The 20,122-nt window shown below is 40.6% G+C and overlaps 1 protein-coding gene across 4 annotated transcripts in view; it reads right to left on the bottom strand.

Moving 5' to 3' along the window:
• LOC147027119 (pappalysin-2-like) overlaps positions 1–20,122 on the bottom strand; it is a 510,774-nt gene that overhangs the window by 222,295 nt on the left and 268,357 nt on the right. For all 4 annotated transcript variants that reach the window (XM_085883283.1, XM_085883284.1, XM_085883285.1 and 1 more), the window contains 4 exons: positions 14,351–14,516; positions 12,888–13,065; positions 10,416–10,617; positions 7,534–7,690 (listed from right to left, as the gene is read on the bottom strand). In XM_085883283.1, the coding sequence (XP_085739409.1) occupies positions 7,534–7,690; positions 10,416–10,617; positions 12,888–13,065; positions 14,351–14,516 (703 nt within the window). The remainder of the gene's footprint in view (positions 1–7,533; positions 7,691–10,415; positions 10,618–12,887; positions 13,066–14,350; positions 14,517–20,122) is intronic.

Genomic DNA, 20,122 nt, shown 5'->3' with positions numbered 1-20,122 from the left:
ATGTCGTGACAAATCACAATAATTATTGTAAATATGTGTCATTGTTGCTTTACTTCCATCCATATGTCTGCCAACTGTCATCTTCCTTTTCTTTTTTCCCTATTCGAAATGCTTTTTAAAATGTGAATACTGTAACCAGTAACTCATGCATGTGAACTGATACAAAATACATGTTGGGAAAGCAAACACCATTTCAATGTGTTGTAATGTCTAAAACTATTTCTTAAATACCCAGCTTTTGAAACTTGTTGTGGTCTTCACTCGCTCATCCCCTCGAAAGATTGAATTTAAACGTTCATCACCTTTTGTGACAAATGACTCAAAGTAAAGTGGTGTGTGCCTTGTCGAAATGTTTTGACAACGAAGGGGCAAATGAGACATCATGATAATCCGGTTTGTAGATTCGAGAGTGAAATTCAGAGTCGTCTCATCGTATAACGTTGCATGAAACACTTAAAACCAAAGATGATGGATTTTATCAAAGATTGTAGAGTATCAAAGAAAAGGAAATTAATGATTTGTGGAACATTGACAGAAAGCAAATTAAGTGCACAGAACGAAAAACAAAATTAGAGCAGGAATCTTTGTGCGATTTTGTGACATTGTATTTTGATTCTACTGAGTCGTGTGCAAAATGAATTTACAAAGAGAAGCCATCAAGCTCAGGTTACGTTCGATTTTGACAAGTTCTACAGGGTCCAAAATTCTCACCTCGTCCCACTCCCAACTGGTAAAGAAGTGGCACTTCAGTTGGAATGGATGAAATAATTGGAATCCAATTGGAATGGATGCAAATGAAACATTTTAAGCATATATGATTTATTGTACTGCACACCTGAACTCACCGTTCACAGCTCTGTTGACGTTAAATATCCCACTGTGTCACAGTTGCACGGCAGACATTGTTGACATCACAGTGGTGTGGCAGGAAGGGAAACAGTACACATCTGACATGATTTCACCAATTATTTTTTCACAGGGCTAGCAGAATAGCCTAACTCGATGTATGCACACTTGCCTCTGAGCTGTCTCACCTGGGTTCACACCAAGACCCAGCTATAAACCTCTATCCTCATGTTTTGCAGGTAGGATGAAGCATCAGTATATGTGCCGTCACTTGGATGAACGTTAAGCCGGTGGACCTGACTGTCAGCACTTTGGGGATTGGGGGGGGGGGGGATCAGTGGATGTTAAATATCCCACGGTGTTTACCACAAAGATGAGGCAAATCATCGTCGGCACCCTGAACACATTATCAATTCTTGCCAGTCAAACTTCAGGCCTGGTCAGCCGGTTATAGAAATACTTGAGCCAGAAACGTTCACCCCAAGTGATCCCACAAAGTGGGAATAATTGGGGTCATTCACAAGGAAGAAGTAGAACGATCTTTTCAGAATTATATTATTTTAAAAAAATCAAACCATCTGTTTTGAAATTTAAATGCCACACAATACAGGTGTCCATAAAGTCGTTGTGCAACTTTGAACTTTTATAACTTGTGATGTGCACAAGATAGAAACAAACCATAGACTCCAATAGAGAAGGAATGGAACCTCATGAACTCGGGGTTTGTAACTTGAGTCTGAAGGATTAACTTGAGTCCGGGGCTAAAATGACTTCAAGAAGGGCTAGAGACACGATCTCGGGATCCATATAGGGGTTTTTGAGGACAGCGAGTTCAATGTTGTCATTTTCAACACAACCTGAGGTCATCTTCAAGGTCAAAAGGTCATATTTCAAGGTCAAATTCTGAATTTTGGTATTTTTTGCCCGTTTTTGTGTCAAACTCATAGAGGAAAACTTTTGTTAAGTCTATGACAAAACATGACATTGTGCACCTCCTGCACATACTTGCTGATTTCTATCATCGTTAACTAATGTATGTTTTGTTTGTTTCTCTTTCAGAAACTGTCCAGCTGATGATCTCACAGGATCTTTGTGTTGTTTCCTGCTTTGGTGACAATATGCCACGTCGTTGCAGCTGCTTTGGTTGTAGAGGAAACTATGATGGGATGCCTTATGTAAAGGTCATATCCTTCCCAAAAGATCCTGAGGAGAGGGAGAGATGGATGTTGGCAATGCCAAATGAGAAAGAAAGCTTGAGGTGCTTAAATGAGATATATATTTGTGAGACACATTTCAATTGTGATTGGGTGTCAGTTCGGGGTGGCAAACGACCCAAAGAACCCCCATCAATATTTCCTGGAGTACTGAAATCAGCTTTGAAGCAGTTGACCTCAGCCCCACGCCCAACATCATCTTCTATGTCAGAATCAAGAGCTAAGAAGATGCAGGCAGCTGATGAGGCTGCAGACAATATCCAAGATTTCGACGACTTCTGTGCTAAAATCAGCTCCTATTTTCCTGGCTTTAACGCCATAAAAGACCAGGAAAACCTTTACCGATCAAGAACTGATGCTACTGGACAAACTGTCAAGCAGTTCTTTCATTTCCAACAAGTTCACTCACCTTTTGATTTCTATTCTTGAATAGAGTTGAGAAAGATGGCATTGAGTGCCCAAACGACTTTTTCCTTTGCAGAAGAACACCCTGCTCTCAAAATGGTCCCAGATTAGATCCATAACTGACCAGGTAAACATCTATGAATGCACAAGCAAGGAAATTCTTCAATGTGTAATAAGCCAGCTCTGTTGGATGAATGAGGCTCACGACCTTCCTCATTTCACCTTCCTTCTGTCGCAGCTGCATCTTTTGTTCAAACCTCTTGATCGTCGCCGATTTGAGACTGATACTATGATTTTCGCAATGCAGCTTCACAACATATCACCCAGTGCATACAAAATGATTCGTTGATCCGGCTTAATCATTCCACCATCAACAAAAAAGGTAAAACAGATGCTTGCTAGTAGTCAGCAGGACTCCAACCTCAAAACCTTGTTCGACCAACTTAAACCACAGCAGCGTTTGGTCAATTTAATGTTTGACGAGATAAAGCTGGTCGAGACATTGCGATTTTCTGGAGGGCGTGTTGTAGAATATGCTCAAAATGCAGCAGCGGGTGGTGAACACGAAATGCTTGCTTCACATGCAATGGCTGTTGAAGTTGCCTGCCATTTCGGTGGTCCACGCTATATTCTACGCATTTTGCCCTGCAAAAAATGAACTGCCGATCAGCTGAAGGAACTCCTTATCGAAGCTGTCTCAGCTGTAGTTGGTGCTGGTGGTACTGTGATTTCTATGATATGTGACAATTGCAATACCAACCGCAGTGTTTATTCAAAACTTGGAGGACCATGAAGTTGCCAAGTGCTGTCAATTCAAGAGCAATCTATGTTCTTAGTGTACGACTACGTGCGCATCTTCAAAAATGTTCGCAACAACTGGATTACTGTTGATGGCAAGACACTCTCATTTGTCGTAGATGGTAATGAGTACAAAGCTTACTGGAGTGATATTCAGAAGGTTTATGAGATCGACCGGGCTACTCCAATTTGCTTAACCAAGCTGATGCACACCGCTGTTTTCCCCAAGCCCCTTCAATGCCAGAGCGTACCATTCGTATGCCAAGTGTTCAATGACAAGACTGTCGCTGCTTTAAAGATCTTCAAGGATTCACTGGGCATCAGCGAAGGCACAATCATCCTCACCCAGATAATGAGTGATTGGTTCAAGATGATGAACGTGAAAGACCATTTCTCAGCTATCCATCTGCGCGACGAATCCAGACAGCCTTGGACAGCAGACTGTACAAGTTTCACTAGGCTGGAGCAGGCCTGCCAAATTATATCTACCTGCGCAGGGCAAGGAGGTGGTGGTCGTAAGATGAAGCTAATTCAGCAAACTGCTGAAGCCTTCACTGTGTCCACACGTAATAATGTGGATGCTGCCAAATTGCTTCTGGCAGAGAAAGACTTTGACTACGTTCTCGTGTGATTAATTGCGACAAGAACTGTACAACTTCCATAAATCCAGATGAGCGAAGTGATCTCATTGACGAGATTACTCCTCAAGACACTCAGGATCTCTTGGGGTCTGACGATGCCCTTAAGCATAAAGTAGTATATTTGGCCGGACACCTTGTTCATAAATATGGCGATAGCACTAGTATGGAGGAGATCATTGATGACGAAGATGGTAACGAGGTGTCATCTGAGTTTCTAGATAATTTGAATAGAGGTGGATTGAGTGTGCCAACTATGTCAACTGTCTTTTTTGTACATAATGCCTATAATTTGTATGACAAGACTAAAATGCATTGCCAATTTCATTTTGCTGAGCTGTTATCCTCTGTAGATGCACCTTTAGCTCATAGTAATGCTGCATGTACTACTTAAGCTAACATTCTATTGAAAGCTCATGTCCTCAATGTAAGTGACAAAGAAAAAGCTTTGGGATGCCTCAGGAGGCAAGAAAAGCTCTCCAACTATAGACATATATGATAGACATAGACATAGTTGTAATAGGCATAGTGTTGTGACATGCATATAATGTTTATGTAATATGATATATGACAATAAATATCAAAGTTTGACAGCTCTACACACTTGCATCTTATTACAATCAGCCATCTCTCACCGTTTATGAGTTAGACACAAAAACGGGCAAAAATACCAACATTCAGTAATTTGACCTTGAAATATGACCTTTTGACCTTGAAGATGACCTCAGGTGGTGTTGAAAATGACACTATTGAACTCGCCGTCCTGAAAAACCCCTATATGGATCCCGAGATAGTGTCTCTGGCCCTTCTAGAAGTCATTTTAGCCCCGGACTCAAGTTAATCCTTCAGACTCAAGTTACAAACCCCAAGCATGGGAGGTTCCAGCCCTTCTCTATAGGAGTCCATGAAACAAACTGAAAATGGAATATGAAAGCACAATTAATGCTAATGTTATTATTAATGGGTTTTTTCGGGTTTTCTTGGAAACAAATTCAAGGATCGTGGGAAAGCGAGAACACTGAATGGATAAGACGCAACAGACTAAAAGCAAGAGCAGAAAAAGGGGGGAAAGAGAGAGAGAAAGAGAGAAAAAGAGAGAGAGAAAAAAGAGAGAGAGAAAAAAGAGAGAGAGAAAAAAGAGAGAGAAAAAGAGAGAGAGAAAAAGAGAGAGAGAAAAAGAGAGAGAGAAAAAAGAGAGAGAAAAAGAGAGAGAGAAAAAGAGAGAGAGAAAAAAGAGAGAGAGAAAAAGAGAGAGAGAAAAAGAGAGAGAGAGAGAGAGAGAGAGAGAGAGAGAGAGAGAGAGAGAGAGAGAGAGAGAAAAAGAGAGAGAGAGAGAGAAAAAGAGAGAGAGAAAAAGAGAGAGAAAAGAGAGAGAGAAAAAGAGAGAGAGAAAAGAGAGAGAAAAAAGAGAGAGAAAAAAAGAGAGAGAAAAAAGAGAGAGAAAAAAGAGAGAGAAAAAAAGAGAGAGAAAAAAAGAGAGAGAAAAAAGAGAGAGAGAGAGAGAGAGAGAGAGAGAGAGAGAGAGAGAGAGAGAGAGAGAGAGAGAGAGAGAGAGAGAGAGAGAGATACAGAGAGAGAGAGAGAGAGAGAGAGAGAGAGAGAGAGAGAGAGAGAGAGAGAGAGAGAGAGAGAGAGAGAGAGAGAGAGAGAGAGAGAGAGAGAGAGAGAGAGAGAGAGAGAGAGAGAGAGAGAGAGAGAGAGAGAGAGAGAGAGAGAGAGAGAGAGAGAGAGAGAGAGACTTGGACAAACAATCGATGATGGGAGGAATGAGAGGCAGGAGAGGATACACCTCCTCTTGTTATTGCTGTTGTTGGATCCACAATTCCACTGGGTTTCTTAACGAGTTGATATTTTCTGATGAGGCAAGTTCTACATCACAGTGGGAAAGTCAAGCACCAAAAATTAGCACATTTGGGTACAGAAAAACCTTGCAAGTCTTGCAACATAAAAGGGACTCACCAAAAATCTGTCTGGTGCTCTCTATGGGATTCACGTAGCATTGGTCCTTTCTTTTTTGGAATAAGTGAATGGTGAACATAGCTCAGTAATGTTGTGGAATTTCTTCATCCTGAACTATGACAATTACATCGTTCACATGTCGCCTTCACCAGCAACACTCGGCTCCCTGCCACCATGCTTCAAATGTGCGACGGTTCTTGAATGACGTCTTCCTGGCTCAGTGGTTCAGGAGACGTGGACCAATTGCTTGGCCACCTCGTTCGCCTGACCTGTCCCCATTGAATTCGTTTTATGGGGCTATGTAAAACTGTTGTTTACGAATCAAAACCACATTCTTTGGATGAACTTACAGCTATGATCATAAATGCAATTCAAGAAATTACTCAGCAGCAACTTGAGAATGTTTTCAACAAGTTGGAAAATCGGATTGAATGATGTATGATGAAAAATGGTAGTTATGTTGAAGCCTAAAAGTTTGAACTGTATGGGGTATAAAGTTGATGAATTATGATTCCATGCACCACTTGTAGTTTGCTTCTACCATGTGTGCATCAAAAAGTGATAAAAGTTCAAATTGGCACAAGGGCTTTATGGACACCATGAATTGTTCTCATCAGCTACTTGTAAAACATTCAATGCACAACTTTTAAACGTCGGTCATCATAATTAGTTACAGTTGCTTGATAAATTAAGTTGAATTGTCTGAAGTGGAGTTAAACTTCATGAGGTCGACTGGTAGATACATGACGATGCATCTCTGTAATGTTGTTATTTTATACTTAAAGATACTTAGAGTAACGTCATTCTTCTTGTCAAGTCTATATTGGGCTTCAATTACACGTGGATGTTTTGATGTACATATGGCATTCTGTATTTTATCAACCAATACGCTCGCTTCCCACGGGGTGTCAGGAAAGGTCATGTTGTTATCCTTTCTGGGGTATAAAGATTACAGTCGATCTCGGATCGAGTCCGTCAGTCTTTGGGGGACGTGGAAAGCATATGACGCCTCAAGAAAATCGGGTTTCTCCCTTTGAATTTATCGTTAAACAGCAGTAGTGACTATTTAAAAAGGTAATCACACATGCTTGTGGTTTATAATATTTTCACCTCTGGTGAGGATGCCCCACAAAATGCCACGATAAGCTATTTATACAGGTTAACATGGCGTTTGTCCAAGGAGGAAAAAAACACTTGGGGAGGCGGGATATGTCTTAATAGTTTTATAATCACATTAATCTTATGCTATTATCATTTGTGTTGTTGTTACTTTGTTATTAGAAGCGGCGTTAGATAAACGCTATGATTCGCCGTCTTAACACGTACATTCACCTCAACACAGATTTCACCCAAGGCAGAAAACCCCCTTGGGAGGAGGGAGCAAATGTAGTTGCCATAACCTCCATCGTGTGACCCTTAGTCTTCCCATAAAGTTTGGTTGAGATTGGATAAGTAAAGGCCGAATGGATCGCAGACAGACCCTAAATTACATATTTAAGTATGACAAACTGAGAAACACATCATTGCTTTTAGTCATTTGTGTAAATTATGATAATATCAATTGTGTCAATATTTATTATGAAGCAGCCGATGAGCTGACATGTTTATCAGTACACACCGAAAAGCTCCAAAAGCGTTGAAGCAGCTCCAAGTGCTGCGGCCAGCTTACTCACATGAGCAGGACAGTTCACGTGGCAGCGCGAGCCAAAGTTGAAATCACGTGTGCAGGTATACGACCCGTGCAGCACGGCAGGTAAAGGCGGGCATTGGACGGGCTCGCAGCCACCGGCCTCCCACATCCCGTCCTCCATGCACTTGATCTTAAACACCCTGTGGAAAGAAAAGGTGAGCAATGAAACATATCTCTCCCTTCAACTGATTACCCATTTAATGTTTAGTCTTCCATTAAAAAAAAAACAAAAAATCAGGAAGAAACAACAATCTTTGAAAAAAGCAACAAAGTCAAGGAGAATGCAGCAAACTTTTGTCAGTGGGTTTTCTCACTGTGAATACATTCTTTTACGTCAACTGGAAAACTCAAGGTGAAATGTTCGCTTTGTCCAAAGCTATCGCATCACTTCAATGTTTTGTGATGATAGCACAAGGGTCTGATTTCTCTCTTTAGAGGGAATTTCCAAGGCTACTTTAACTGCCATGTCCAAGGTCCTGTTCTTGGTGGTCATCCATATATGATGTTCCTTCTCTCTATTTTGTTGGTTCAGTTTACGAGAGATACTTAAAGTAACGTCATGTTTTTTTGTTTGTTTTTTTAAGCACAGCATTTCATTGCCACACCAAATGCAATCTCTGTCCACACTGTTTGGTTAGTCATTCATCGTGTGTGAGTTTTATACACTGTGTTCCTGCCCACTCATCCATTTCTGCACTAAATGCCACTTGTTGGCAACTCATCAGTGATGAAATATATATATATATATATATATATATATATATATATATATATATATATATATATATATATATATATATATATACATATATATATATACACACATACACACACACACACACACACACACACACACACACACACACACACACACACACACACACACACACACACACACACACACGTCCACTTCCTGCGGGAATGACAGGAAGGGTCATCTTGTTATCCTCTCTGAGGTGTATAGATTACAGTATATCACATGATAAGCATAGAATGCCTCAAGGATGTTGAGATTCCTCCAAATTTCTTTCAGTTTAGTATTAAAGAGCAGCGGCAACTGTATACAAAGGTCATAAATAGGTGTTTGTGGTTTATAATTTTTTTTACATCCAGTTTGGTGCCCCACGAAACGCCATGATAAGGGGCTATTTATACAGGTCATCATGGCTTTTGGCCAAGGAGGAAAAACCCCTTGGGGGAAGGGGGGGAGGGGTATTATTAGTCTGAATAATGTTTTGTAATAACATTAATATTTTGCTATAATCATGATGGTTGTTATTACCTCTGCCACTGAACGTGAAGGAGGTTTTGTTTTCACCCTTTTCTGTCTGTTTGTTTGTGTGCAGGATATCTGGGAAAAAGTTGTGGACGGATCCAGATGAAATCCAGGTGTGTGACAAGGACAATCTGATTAGATTTTGATGAAGATCTGGACCTAGATCAGACTACTAGAATTCTTAAAGTGATTCTTCAGTATTGAGAGATAGGGCCAAAAATGATATATAGCGTCAGATTTCAAAAAGGTGTGGACGGGTTCGGATTAAACTTGGTGTGAAGATCTCGGACCTGATCCGACTACTACAATTTGTTAAACTGATTCTTCACCATTGAGATTACAGGGCTAAAAATGTTGTAAAGCACGATATCTCAAAAAGTTGCTGACAGATTCAGACGAAACTTGGTGGACATGTTGGGTGTGTAGCGAGGATGAATTGTTTCGATTTTGGTGAAGATCCAAATCCGGATCTGGATACAAGAATTCTTTAATTTTCAAAGTGATTCTTCACCGTTGAGAGATCGGGCCAAAACGATATAGTACTGTATAGCATGATATTTCAAAAAAGTATTGGGCCTGATATGTTCTCGTGGATCAGGCATTACGTGGCGGAGGTGTGCGCTCGATTGAGTGCCCTTCTCATTACTTATGTTATTAGGTGCGGCCAGGAAAAACTTCACGATTAACTATCTTAAAACGGATATACACCTTTACATGGATTTTGCCCAAGGATGAAAACCCCATTGGAAAGGGAAGCAATATGAAGTCGCGACATGAACTACAATATGAAGTTGAGTTTTCACTAGCACCACAACCAAATTCCAAATTCTTCGCCTACCAGTCCCGGGAAGGTAAAGTCAAACCACACAGTGAAATCCTTGCCCTGAGATTGCTTTCGCAGCATAGAAGCTTCCTTTGGGTAGAGAATCAGTGAAGGTATTCCTTTAAAAAAAATATCTCACGATGTCAAATGTTTCCTACCAATCAATGTTGTGTGTCTAAGATGAACTGCTGTTTTGCATGGCATTGCTGCCCCCCAAACCTACTCACTCTTGCTCCAATAAGCATCTGGAACGTGTAACTCCTTCTTCCAGTAACCATAGCCATTTGGCCCGTTCTCTCTGTTCGGCTTTACATTCACCATTACATACATATTACCGTCTCACTGGCCATTCACACAACGGTCTGGCCACTGTGTTTTAGAGGCAGCTGGATCACCTTTAATGGCCTGTTCTTTGAAAGCTTGAGCGATTTTCCCAGGTATAGTGATGGCCAGGCCACCACTGATGTGCCACAAACTCGAACCTTATGGCATTCCCTTCCCGTGATTAAGCACTTTTGCTATTATTCTTTGGTTAAAAAAAAAAGAGTCTGCTCGCACTTATCCAATATCATATCCATGTTTACACAAAAGGACATATTGTTCTCCAACTTGCCACAAATATAATTTGCGCTCCAAATGAAGAAATCAATCTCACTGCAGGCTCATTAAGACTGCAGTAACATGGAGGAAATGATGTGAGGGATAACAAGAGGTGATGATTAAGGAAGGTGATGAGAATGTCAGCCTGTGTTAAATAATGACCCACTTGCGCCTTGTGCTTGGGATGTAGTATCCAGGAAGACAGCGGTATTTGCATGCTGCACCGACCCTTTGGCCATCGTTCTGGCACCGTTGTGTACGTATTATGGCATGGGGCATAGCCGGGGGCGCAGGGCACGACAGGTGGCAAAATGCTTCTGGCAATGACCACAGCCCATCAGCCTTGCATACAATGTCAGTGTTGGCTCCTGGGGGTTATAGGTAAAGTTAAGCCAAACAACAACCGAGGTGATAACTTTTGGTCAATAACTTTAAATAATATTCATTACTTTTCAAAGAAAATTCAAAACTATCTAAGGATTCCTTAGCCAGTGTCTTAAACCAGCTTAGAGACTGGTTTCTGTCCTCAGTGGTTTGAAATAACAACCCCTTGACCTATACAAGGAATGTGGGGGCAGAAAGAAAAGACCATAACCAGATAAGTTGAAAATATTAATTCATTTAAAAACATTATGATTGGATGTCAAATCGTTGTTAATTACTTGCAATTATGTGCCGTTTGAACTGGAACATTGTTGAAATGCAAATTGCATGAAAGTTGTATGAAAGCAATGCAAATTCCTGTAATCCAATAAACTTGCAACAAGCAAAGGGAAACCAAATACTTTGGGAATAAATGGACACACTGAAAAAGCAACACAGCAAATTACACAGCAAGAACCTGAGCTGCCTCCGACATCCATGGATATTTATCTCTCTTACTCTTTGTTTTCCTGTTTCCCTCTGATTCATGTCCCTGATCCCTATATCCTGCTCCCCTACCTCCTCATTGCAATTGCTTTCCTTATCCTGCTTTCTTTCCTCCATTTATTTTTCCGTCCTCTGCATTTTCCTCATTTTTTGGGGGTTTCTACATCGTCTCGTTGGGTTTAAACTCCTAATTCCTCCTCTCCAGCATCTCTCACCGTCCAACCACCTCCTTCTCTTGTCGCATCTCCTGCTCCAGTTTCAAGTGGAAGGCTGGAAGACCCTAGTTGTAGCTGCAAGGCTCGCTTGGGAAAACCCTCAAAAAGAAATACCTTTCGTGACCTGAGCAGCTGAATGCAGTCAGTACTTACCTTTCTTTCACAGGAACTCGACACCACGGTGACTGCGTGTCGGACCATTGCTCACAGGCCGCCTGCTAACGTGTGGAGAGCATTGAACCTAGAGCCCGTGGGGCACTTTTTTATTGCAATGATTGTACTGTCCATTCATACAACGAACCCAAACAAGGCTTGATAAACAAAATACTCTGAGTACCTTCCAGCAGGTACATATGCAGTGTAGAGAATTCAAGTGCAAATGAAGTTTCAGTACGCAACAACAGAATCAACGAGAGGGGAAGTGCACCGTTTCAAAACACCGTCTTATCAATTTTCAGCCTCAAGTTCTGTGTACACCTTATGTAGTTTGTCTCTCTGTCTTGGCTAACAGAGCCACTGCCTTTTTATGCATTATCCATGCTTTTGATGTGATTATTGTACAGTGGCCCTTTGTTACTTGGGTCCAGTGCATCCTTGTATGATACGGTATTCTGATGAAAGAAAAGGCATTTTTACTCACAAAGCATGTTGCTTTTGTTTTCAGGACTGTGGCCTCTTTGTGAGCTTGCATTAAATATTGGGCCACTCTGAGGCTATTTCTACTTTGCGTGTGGAAGGTAAAGCATTTTTCAGCCACACACGTCCACAAGGCATGCGGGGAGGCCTAGGTAATGTAAAGCAGATGAAGTATGGCTGCATTTCAGCTTCGACTCAAACAGGGCCAAATCACTTCTTGTTTTTTTTCTTACTTTTCTCATCCCTGTACCAGAAAAATCAGAAAATTTATGGAATATATACGAGGAAATGTACGTTCCGAAGGATGTTGTTTGGCATGTAACACCGATGTTGTGTACTCGTATTTTCTGAATTTATCAAAGATCTACTTAATTTTTTTTTTCAAACATATCTAGAAGATGCTGGTGTGGTTTGTAAGGTCGATCTTTCATGTCCACATGACTGCAGAGCAAATCGCCTATTGAAGCGTTGAGAGTTTTCTGGTGTCGTTGGCACTGGGGCACAGCTGCACCGCCAAGACGGTGCCATCACAGTTAAAGGGAGGACACCGATATGCAATGTCATAATCTTTTTGAAATAAACAGCATGCAACCTTTATAGTCCACAAGAGAGTGCCAGCAGATGGCACAGTCAGCTTTTGTCCCCTCCAAATTGATGGCATACTGATGCAATGTCCTGCCTGTGAAGCATCAGTTCCATGTGATTATAGATGGCACGACAAAGTAAATGTCCTCTACAAGATACTGCAATCATCACGATGCAGCACTCCGGCTAGTTCTGCACCAGACAGCATTCATTCACGAGGTCTTCGACAGGAACCTTAAAAGTTTGCATTTAGTACAAAACGTGGCTGCACAACATTTGCTGCGTGGCTGTGTCCTAAATTTACAAGAGAGACATCAGGACATGATTCTTACCTTGCTGCTGAGCTGGAGACAAACAGTGAAAAGTGCACTGTTGGCCAAAGGTAGTGCCGTTGGTGCAGGTGAACTCGGCATAATAGACGAGGAATGATGCAGGGGTCCCACAATCGATGGGTATGCATGCCACCGCATGCTCCCAGTTTCCATTGTGGCACGACAGGTGCACGTATCTCTGCCACGTGGAAATACACGCGTGACTCAAATTATGAAAACTTGCTCTTCTTTTACAACCAATACGGTCTTATAAGTCGACCAGGATGCAGCTACAAAATATGTCTGCTGGTTGCATCATCAATGAAGCATGCTTTTGCCGGTAATGCAGAGCCCTCGAGATAGATCGGGGCAATATATTAGAACTTGGTCAGGGTACCGGCCTACTGGACATGCAATGATAATTATTACAGAGACGCTGAAAAACTAAGGACGATTTGAAGTTCGAAGCAATAAAGTGAAAAATATAAAACCAAAAGCCATTGCCTCGCCTTCTCCACTCAAAAACAAGGCAGCAAAACAATATTTGCAGGGTGTTGAAGGCAACTGATGGCAAACAGGCAGTTAAGAAAGCATTTATTTCAGAAAGCTTTTTGGCTCATGAGCAAAGAAGTGAAATGCTATTCATTAATTCCTGCCATTGACGTCACTAAGGTCTCAAGAGGGTTCTTCTAAGCAACTCCACCAGGTATCAATGAAGGCTGGAGAAAGCCAAGCACAAAACTGCCAATAGATTCCTGAACCTGAATCCAGCATTGTTCATTGCTTAGCCAATGCTTGAGTCATAATTTGGAAAGCAAAGGCTCTGGAAGATCTGAATATGTTGTGTTGAAGGAGAAATGAGAAAAAATGATTCATCCGCTGGTTAAGCCACTATAATAAGACGTGTGACATCCCGCAAGTACTAAACCCTTCCCTCGTGCCGTGGAATGTTCCACCGCTTCCCCGTAAAACGTTCTCTGGGTCACGGCAAACGTGCTTGCATCACAAATGTTTGTCAGTGTTTTGGTAACTCTCTTCATACCATGAAGTATGTTCGAGCGGTCAGTGGCATCAGCTTCATTTTGAGGCTGTTTTGCTTCTTCATTGCAAGTCATTTCCATGTTTTACGAGGAGCAATTACAAAGGTATCTGAAAGCTGGACCAAATTGATGGAGCTTTTACAGCTCTTGAAATGACAGACTTCCAGTCCCTCTTGTGAAAGCTCATTTTATGGAGTGATTTTGAATGGGAGTTCATTGTTGGTCATTCAAGTTAGTTTTATGGTGGAGAGTAAAACCCTTCGGCAAACTTTGGGGTCACGCTTTGGAGCAGACAATATGGTGTTGGGAGCTTCCGCGTGGCGAAATTACCATGCAGTTGGTTGCTTCCTGGTGCAATTAAACTGCGCTAAGCACATTCGTAGCACCGCTCTGTGAAGTGCAGGTAATCAACACGATTTGCACACCTTGAGCAGCCAAACTTACCTGTGCATTTCTCGCATGTCCATCAAGGCTTACGACGTGACCGGCTTTACAGCGCACTTCGCAATGTGCCCTGTCCACTTTCTCCCCCGCGCCAGGATACGTGACCACCCCAGAGGGCACGGCCATCGTCGGGCAAGCCTGCTTTTGGCAAGCTTCACACACACACCTGGAGGGAAATGGCCACAAAATGAACAAGCGGTGCCAGTCTCAGAAAATAATTCATGTTTGTGTGCTTTGCCACAATCACCCCCAATAAATAACTTCAACAAATGGCTGCACTTACAGGGATGCTTCAGAATCATCTGCACACCAGTTTATTTAAAGGTTTTGTTGTTACCTAAATGGTGATGTACATATCACCTGTACAGGATCACGTCCAAATGACCGACACAATGATTATTTCATCACCTCACATAAATGTTTAACCTCTCCCGATTTATTTCTCCCTTTTAATTTTTAATTTCCTGACCCCCTTATTTTATATCCCGAAATATGTAATAATTATTTATATGCCCCCCCCCCCTAATATCTGCTACTACTACTACATGTTGATTTAAGTCAGTAAAAGCTCGTACAATTTGTGTTTCATGTAGAGACTCATCTAGGCCCCCAGCATTCCACCGAAACGTGTTGTACATCCCTTAGTGCAACAATACTTCATTTAGTGTGGGATTAAAAGAAAAAAAATACATTTTCTTTGAAAACTTTCCAGTTTGGCCATGTGTCACCTTTTTTAACGACCTCATGGCAACCGGTCTGTTTTTCTCTCAGGCTTTCACAATTATTCATGTGAAAATCATTTACTTAAATTCACGTGGGTCCAAAATGATCATCAGCTGGACAAAAATTTTTAAATATCAAAACGCACATTTTTCTACATTGATACAAAGCCTGGAGAGGAGCCTGTACATAGATGTAACATGCAGGACAAGAATGTCATGATAAATATAATTACAAGCACATGAGGAGATGATCGACTAAAAATCACGTACAGTTTTTGGGATTTAAACCTGGGGTCTCAGAATCATGTGGCAAATATTCAGATGAGAACATAAAGAACTCGAAGGGCACTCGGTCGAGCGCATACCTACGCCGTGCAATGCCTTATCCAACAGAACATATCAGGCCTAATAAATGTATCGTTTTTGGCCGGAGATCTCTCAATGGTGAAGAATCACTTTAAAAATTAAATAATTCTCGTATCGGGATCCAGATTCAGATGTTCACCAAAATAGAATCACTTCGCCCTTGTCACACACCCAAACTGTCCATCAAGTTTCGTATGAATCCATGCGCAACTTTTTGAGATATCATGCTATATATCGGTTTAGCACAAATCTCTCGATGGTGAAGAATCACTTAAAAATTTCTCGTAGTTGGATTCAGATCCGGATCTTTATCCAAATCTAATAACTTCGTCCTTGTCACACACCCAAGCTGCCCATCAAATTTCATTTGAATCCATCCACAACCTTTTGAGATATCCTGCACACAAACAAACAAACAAACAAACATACAGACAGGATGGAACACATAATCTCCTTCCATCTTTGGTGGCAGAGGTAACTAGAACGGCACTTGGAAGGGCGCATGTCTCCACCAGGCTGAACAGTTTATGTTTTGTATCCCACTGAAAGGTCGGATCTGGATCCGGACCTCCAAAATCGAATCGGCTTGTTCTTGTCACCAAAACAACTCGTCCACCAACTTTCGTCATAACTCGTCCACAACTTATGGAAATATCATGCTATACATCGTTTTTGGTGCTATCTCTCAATGGTGAATAATCACTTCGAAAAAAAAAAAAAACATTCCTGCATCCGCATCTGGATCTTCACCAAAATCGAATCAATTTGACATTATCACACACACAATCTGTCCACCAAGTTCCATCTAAATCCATCAATAACCTTTTGTGAAATCCTGCTTACAGACAAACTGATGTGAAAACATAACCTCCATCCATCTTCAGTGGCGGAGGTAATAATATATTAATTTCTCAGTGCATGCAGCACAAATCGCACACACAATCATCTGTCATTTGAATAAAGACGCATGATGTTCAAAACGTTATATGAACGAAGTACTCACAATTATACTCCAAGAATGCACCAGTAGAGGTATAACGAATTATATATTTACACATTGAGAAATAAATAAATATATTGGTGTGTCTCAGAGTATTGCAAACAGCTCTTTTATGAACAAGATTACACACATATAATGACTATCTTTTACTGCTGCTACTACTACTCCTACGATAACCACTACTCCTATAACACCCCCAATTATTCCTACATTCTTGTGGGGTCGATCGGGGAAAGTTTTTGCCCAAGTCCATCAGAAATTGGCTGGCTCGGCAAGGTGTTTTTCTTAAAGTGGCAATATAATTTGACCAGGGTGTCAGTGCTACATTTATGAAGACTATGTGCTGAACATATTTACCAAAACAGGGTATCGGTTGGTTAAAACAAGGGAATTAGTGGCGTCATCGTTTTTGAGATGACTATTTTTTTTTTAACCCAGTTTGCACAGTTTGTTATTCAACATAAGCAAGCAACTTTGTTGCCAAAACACGTCTGCTCAACCGACTGGAATTGACACGAGAAAGAAACTGGCGAAGAAAGCATTTCAATAGATTTTCTGGCTTCCTTCAAGTTGTTTCAATCTGAGGACCATTGAGTTTCCCGTAAATCCTCATCACGTATCGCTTAATCATAATTGCGATGAAAAGTATTCAGCAAGCACGCGATGTTTTTTCTTCTCATAAGGAGCAGTTTATATATGATGTATGCAAAAATGTTGGAATTTCTACCATCTATAGCCCACCCCTCTTCCCTCACCCAATTCCCACCCTGCTCCTATTCTTACACATCAAGTCGTTCGATGTATGACAAAAGTTCTCTCAAAATCTTTCCATCTTTCCTTTATGGCCACAGTCGTGAGAAGGTTGAAAAATGGAATCTTACCGCCTGGTCTAAAAACGAAAGGTTCACCCAATCCGTTAAAATCAAGCGAGCTTTGGAAGGGAAAAGTGCTCGTCAGTGCGAAGAAATAATCTATGGAAAATCCACCATGCATAATCCTCAACAGCAGGCCCCTGTGGGACTTGGAGAGAAACATCATATTTTCATTTCTCTTTCGGCACTGTGTTCTCAACAAGCGAATATATATATATATATATATATATATATATATATATATATATATATATATATATATATATATATATATATATATATATATATATATATATATATACATATATACATATATATATATATATATATATATATATATATATATATATATATATATATATATATATATAATCGTATACTATTTTTAAATGGAGTGGGGCATATAATCTGATACAAGATGAAAAGCACGATGAGCAAATCACAGAATGTACAGTATGCTGTCAGTCGTTTAACTTCCAACAGTAAATATTAAAATATTTATCGGTCTCCCAAGGCTGCAAACTTGTTATTGATTAATTGTGACCATTAACATAATGAAAACCTTCGACCTGGTTGTATGAGAAGTTGACGACATCGGAACACAAAAACATATCTCCAAACTTGAAATCAACTACATATTGCATTCCACGCATGTTTAAAATGATAGGAATTCCACTTTGGCTTTCAGGAACATCAAAATGAAAGCTCCTGCTTGTCAAAATGGAAATTGTTCCGACTTATCAAAACATAGCTTTAAGTTGGCACTTTAGTTTCAGTTTTACTCCTTTTCCTTTGTTTTTCCTTTTCATAATGAAATTCTACAACACACATTTACAGGTATATTTATACTGCATAAACTGAAAACTCTAAATTGAAGGTTTAGATTCAAGGATATATTTTCTGAATTTTTTAGTGTTGTTCAAAACGTACTCAAACGACTCAATATGCTGAGCAACGTCAACCTTTGAAAAACAATATTTTTACCTCCACCACCCAAGGTAGACAGAGGTTTTGTGTTCACCCCTGTGTGTCTGTCAGTTTATTTGTCTTGCTTTGTTTTTTGTTTGTGAGCAGGTTATCTGAAACCGTTATGAACGGATTCGGGCAAAACTTGGTGGACAGGTTTGGTTGATTGACAAGGAAGAATTGATTAGATTTTGGTGAAGATCCGGATTTGGATCCGGGAATTTTAAGTGATTCTTCACCATTGAGAGATGGAGCCAAAAATGATACATACAGTAGCATGACATTTCAAAAGGTTGTGTACGGATTATGACAAAACACGGTAGATGAGTTGGGTAGGTGAAAAGAATAAGCTGATTAGATTTTGGCTCAAAGCGGGATGTAGATCCGGTCTATCAGTGGGATACAAACGTAAACTGTTCAGCCTGGCAGATGTATGCATTCTAGTGAGTTCCGTTCTCATTTAATATATTTTCTTCTGTTTATTTAACAGCCAACAAAGGTGACAGAAGTTTGTAATTCAGCCAGGATGTCGGCCAGAGCTCGCCTACTCAGGAAATACATGAAAGACATAGTAAGATATTTAACGTCCACCAGCTAATGCTCGCAGACAGGACACCGGCTTAATGTCCATCAGTGGGATGGCGCACACATTGATGCCTCACCCTGCCTGTGAAACACCAGGATGAAGGTTTATAGCTGAGGCAGGATTTGAACCCAAGCGAGGCAGCACAGAAATTAGTGTACATAGGTCAAAACAATCTTGCCAGCCCATTACAGAATTTAGAACTGCTCGCAAGTTGCCAGTGCTTGAACAGGATTCTAAATGGAGTAGGAATGAAGACAAAAACACAAATGCCGTCTTCCGTCATCGAGCTGGCAAGCTGGAAAAACAATTCACATTAATTGCCACATTTGATGCAATTTAAATACTCTAATTGTGGTGAGGTGCTCCATTTCAAAGTGTTCAATATATGTAGCTTTAGGGTCCATAATAAAAAATTGTATTGGTGTCAAAGTCAGTGACCAATTGCCAATTAATAGTCAGATATATAATTAGTAAGAAAATGTTTCTTATGAACTACATGTAGTTATAGATTGCAAAATGAAAAATGAAAATGAACCTTGGTGTTTCATGAACTATTGAATTTTAATTGTATAGCTTTTTCAATGTCTGATGTAAAACATTGAAATTTGTATTGTACAAAGGAGAACAGGGTAATAAGCACACTTGGGGAATATGTATCCATTTACCTTGTTGAATGTTTTTTAAAGTATAGTATTTTGGGGTATTTTTCAAGATATTTAATTATGGGTCAAGCAAATCATCGCTATGATCCAGAATGCATGATCTAGCTCGCCGAGGGTACTCTGGATTTAAGAAAAGCATAAAAGTGCAAACTACATGAAATTACCCAATATGATGCTCCAATGTATTCAAGCAGCAATCAATACAAATAGCGTCATTACGAGAAAATAATTTGGAAAACGATTTCAATTTGTTGAGTTAGTGGCATTGTGGTTAGAGTGCCATCTCTGAGTTTGGGAGGTCGGGGGTTATTAGAACCCAGGCCGAGTCAATCTAAAAACTTTAGAAAGGTACATGCTGCTTCCTTTCTCAGCATTTAAAAGGATATAGCATGGACAACCCCCAAGGGATGTTGTATAACCATGGACAGTTCCCACAAACAGACCTGCACCACAGAGACAACCCATAGATCTCCCAGGAGCGATGCAGAGCTCCTCCACATCCAAGATGGTGTATCCCCCTCCTTCGTGAAGCCAGCGCCACAAGAGAGACAGAGAGAGACAGAGAGACAGACACATAGACAGACAGAGAGAGAGAGAG

The sequence above is a fragment of the Eptatretus burgeri genome, chromosome 5 (genome assembly GCF_056783735.1).
Source record: "Eptatretus burgeri isolate ZD-2024b chromosome 5, Ebu_testis_v1, whole genome shotgun sequence".
Classification (NCBI taxonomy): domain Eukaryota; kingdom Metazoa; phylum Chordata; class Myxini; order Myxiniformes; family Myxinidae; genus Eptatretus; species Eptatretus burgeri.
The sequence above is the reverse complement of the archived record's forward strand: the minus strand, read 5'-3'. Positions and strand labels throughout refer to the sequence as shown.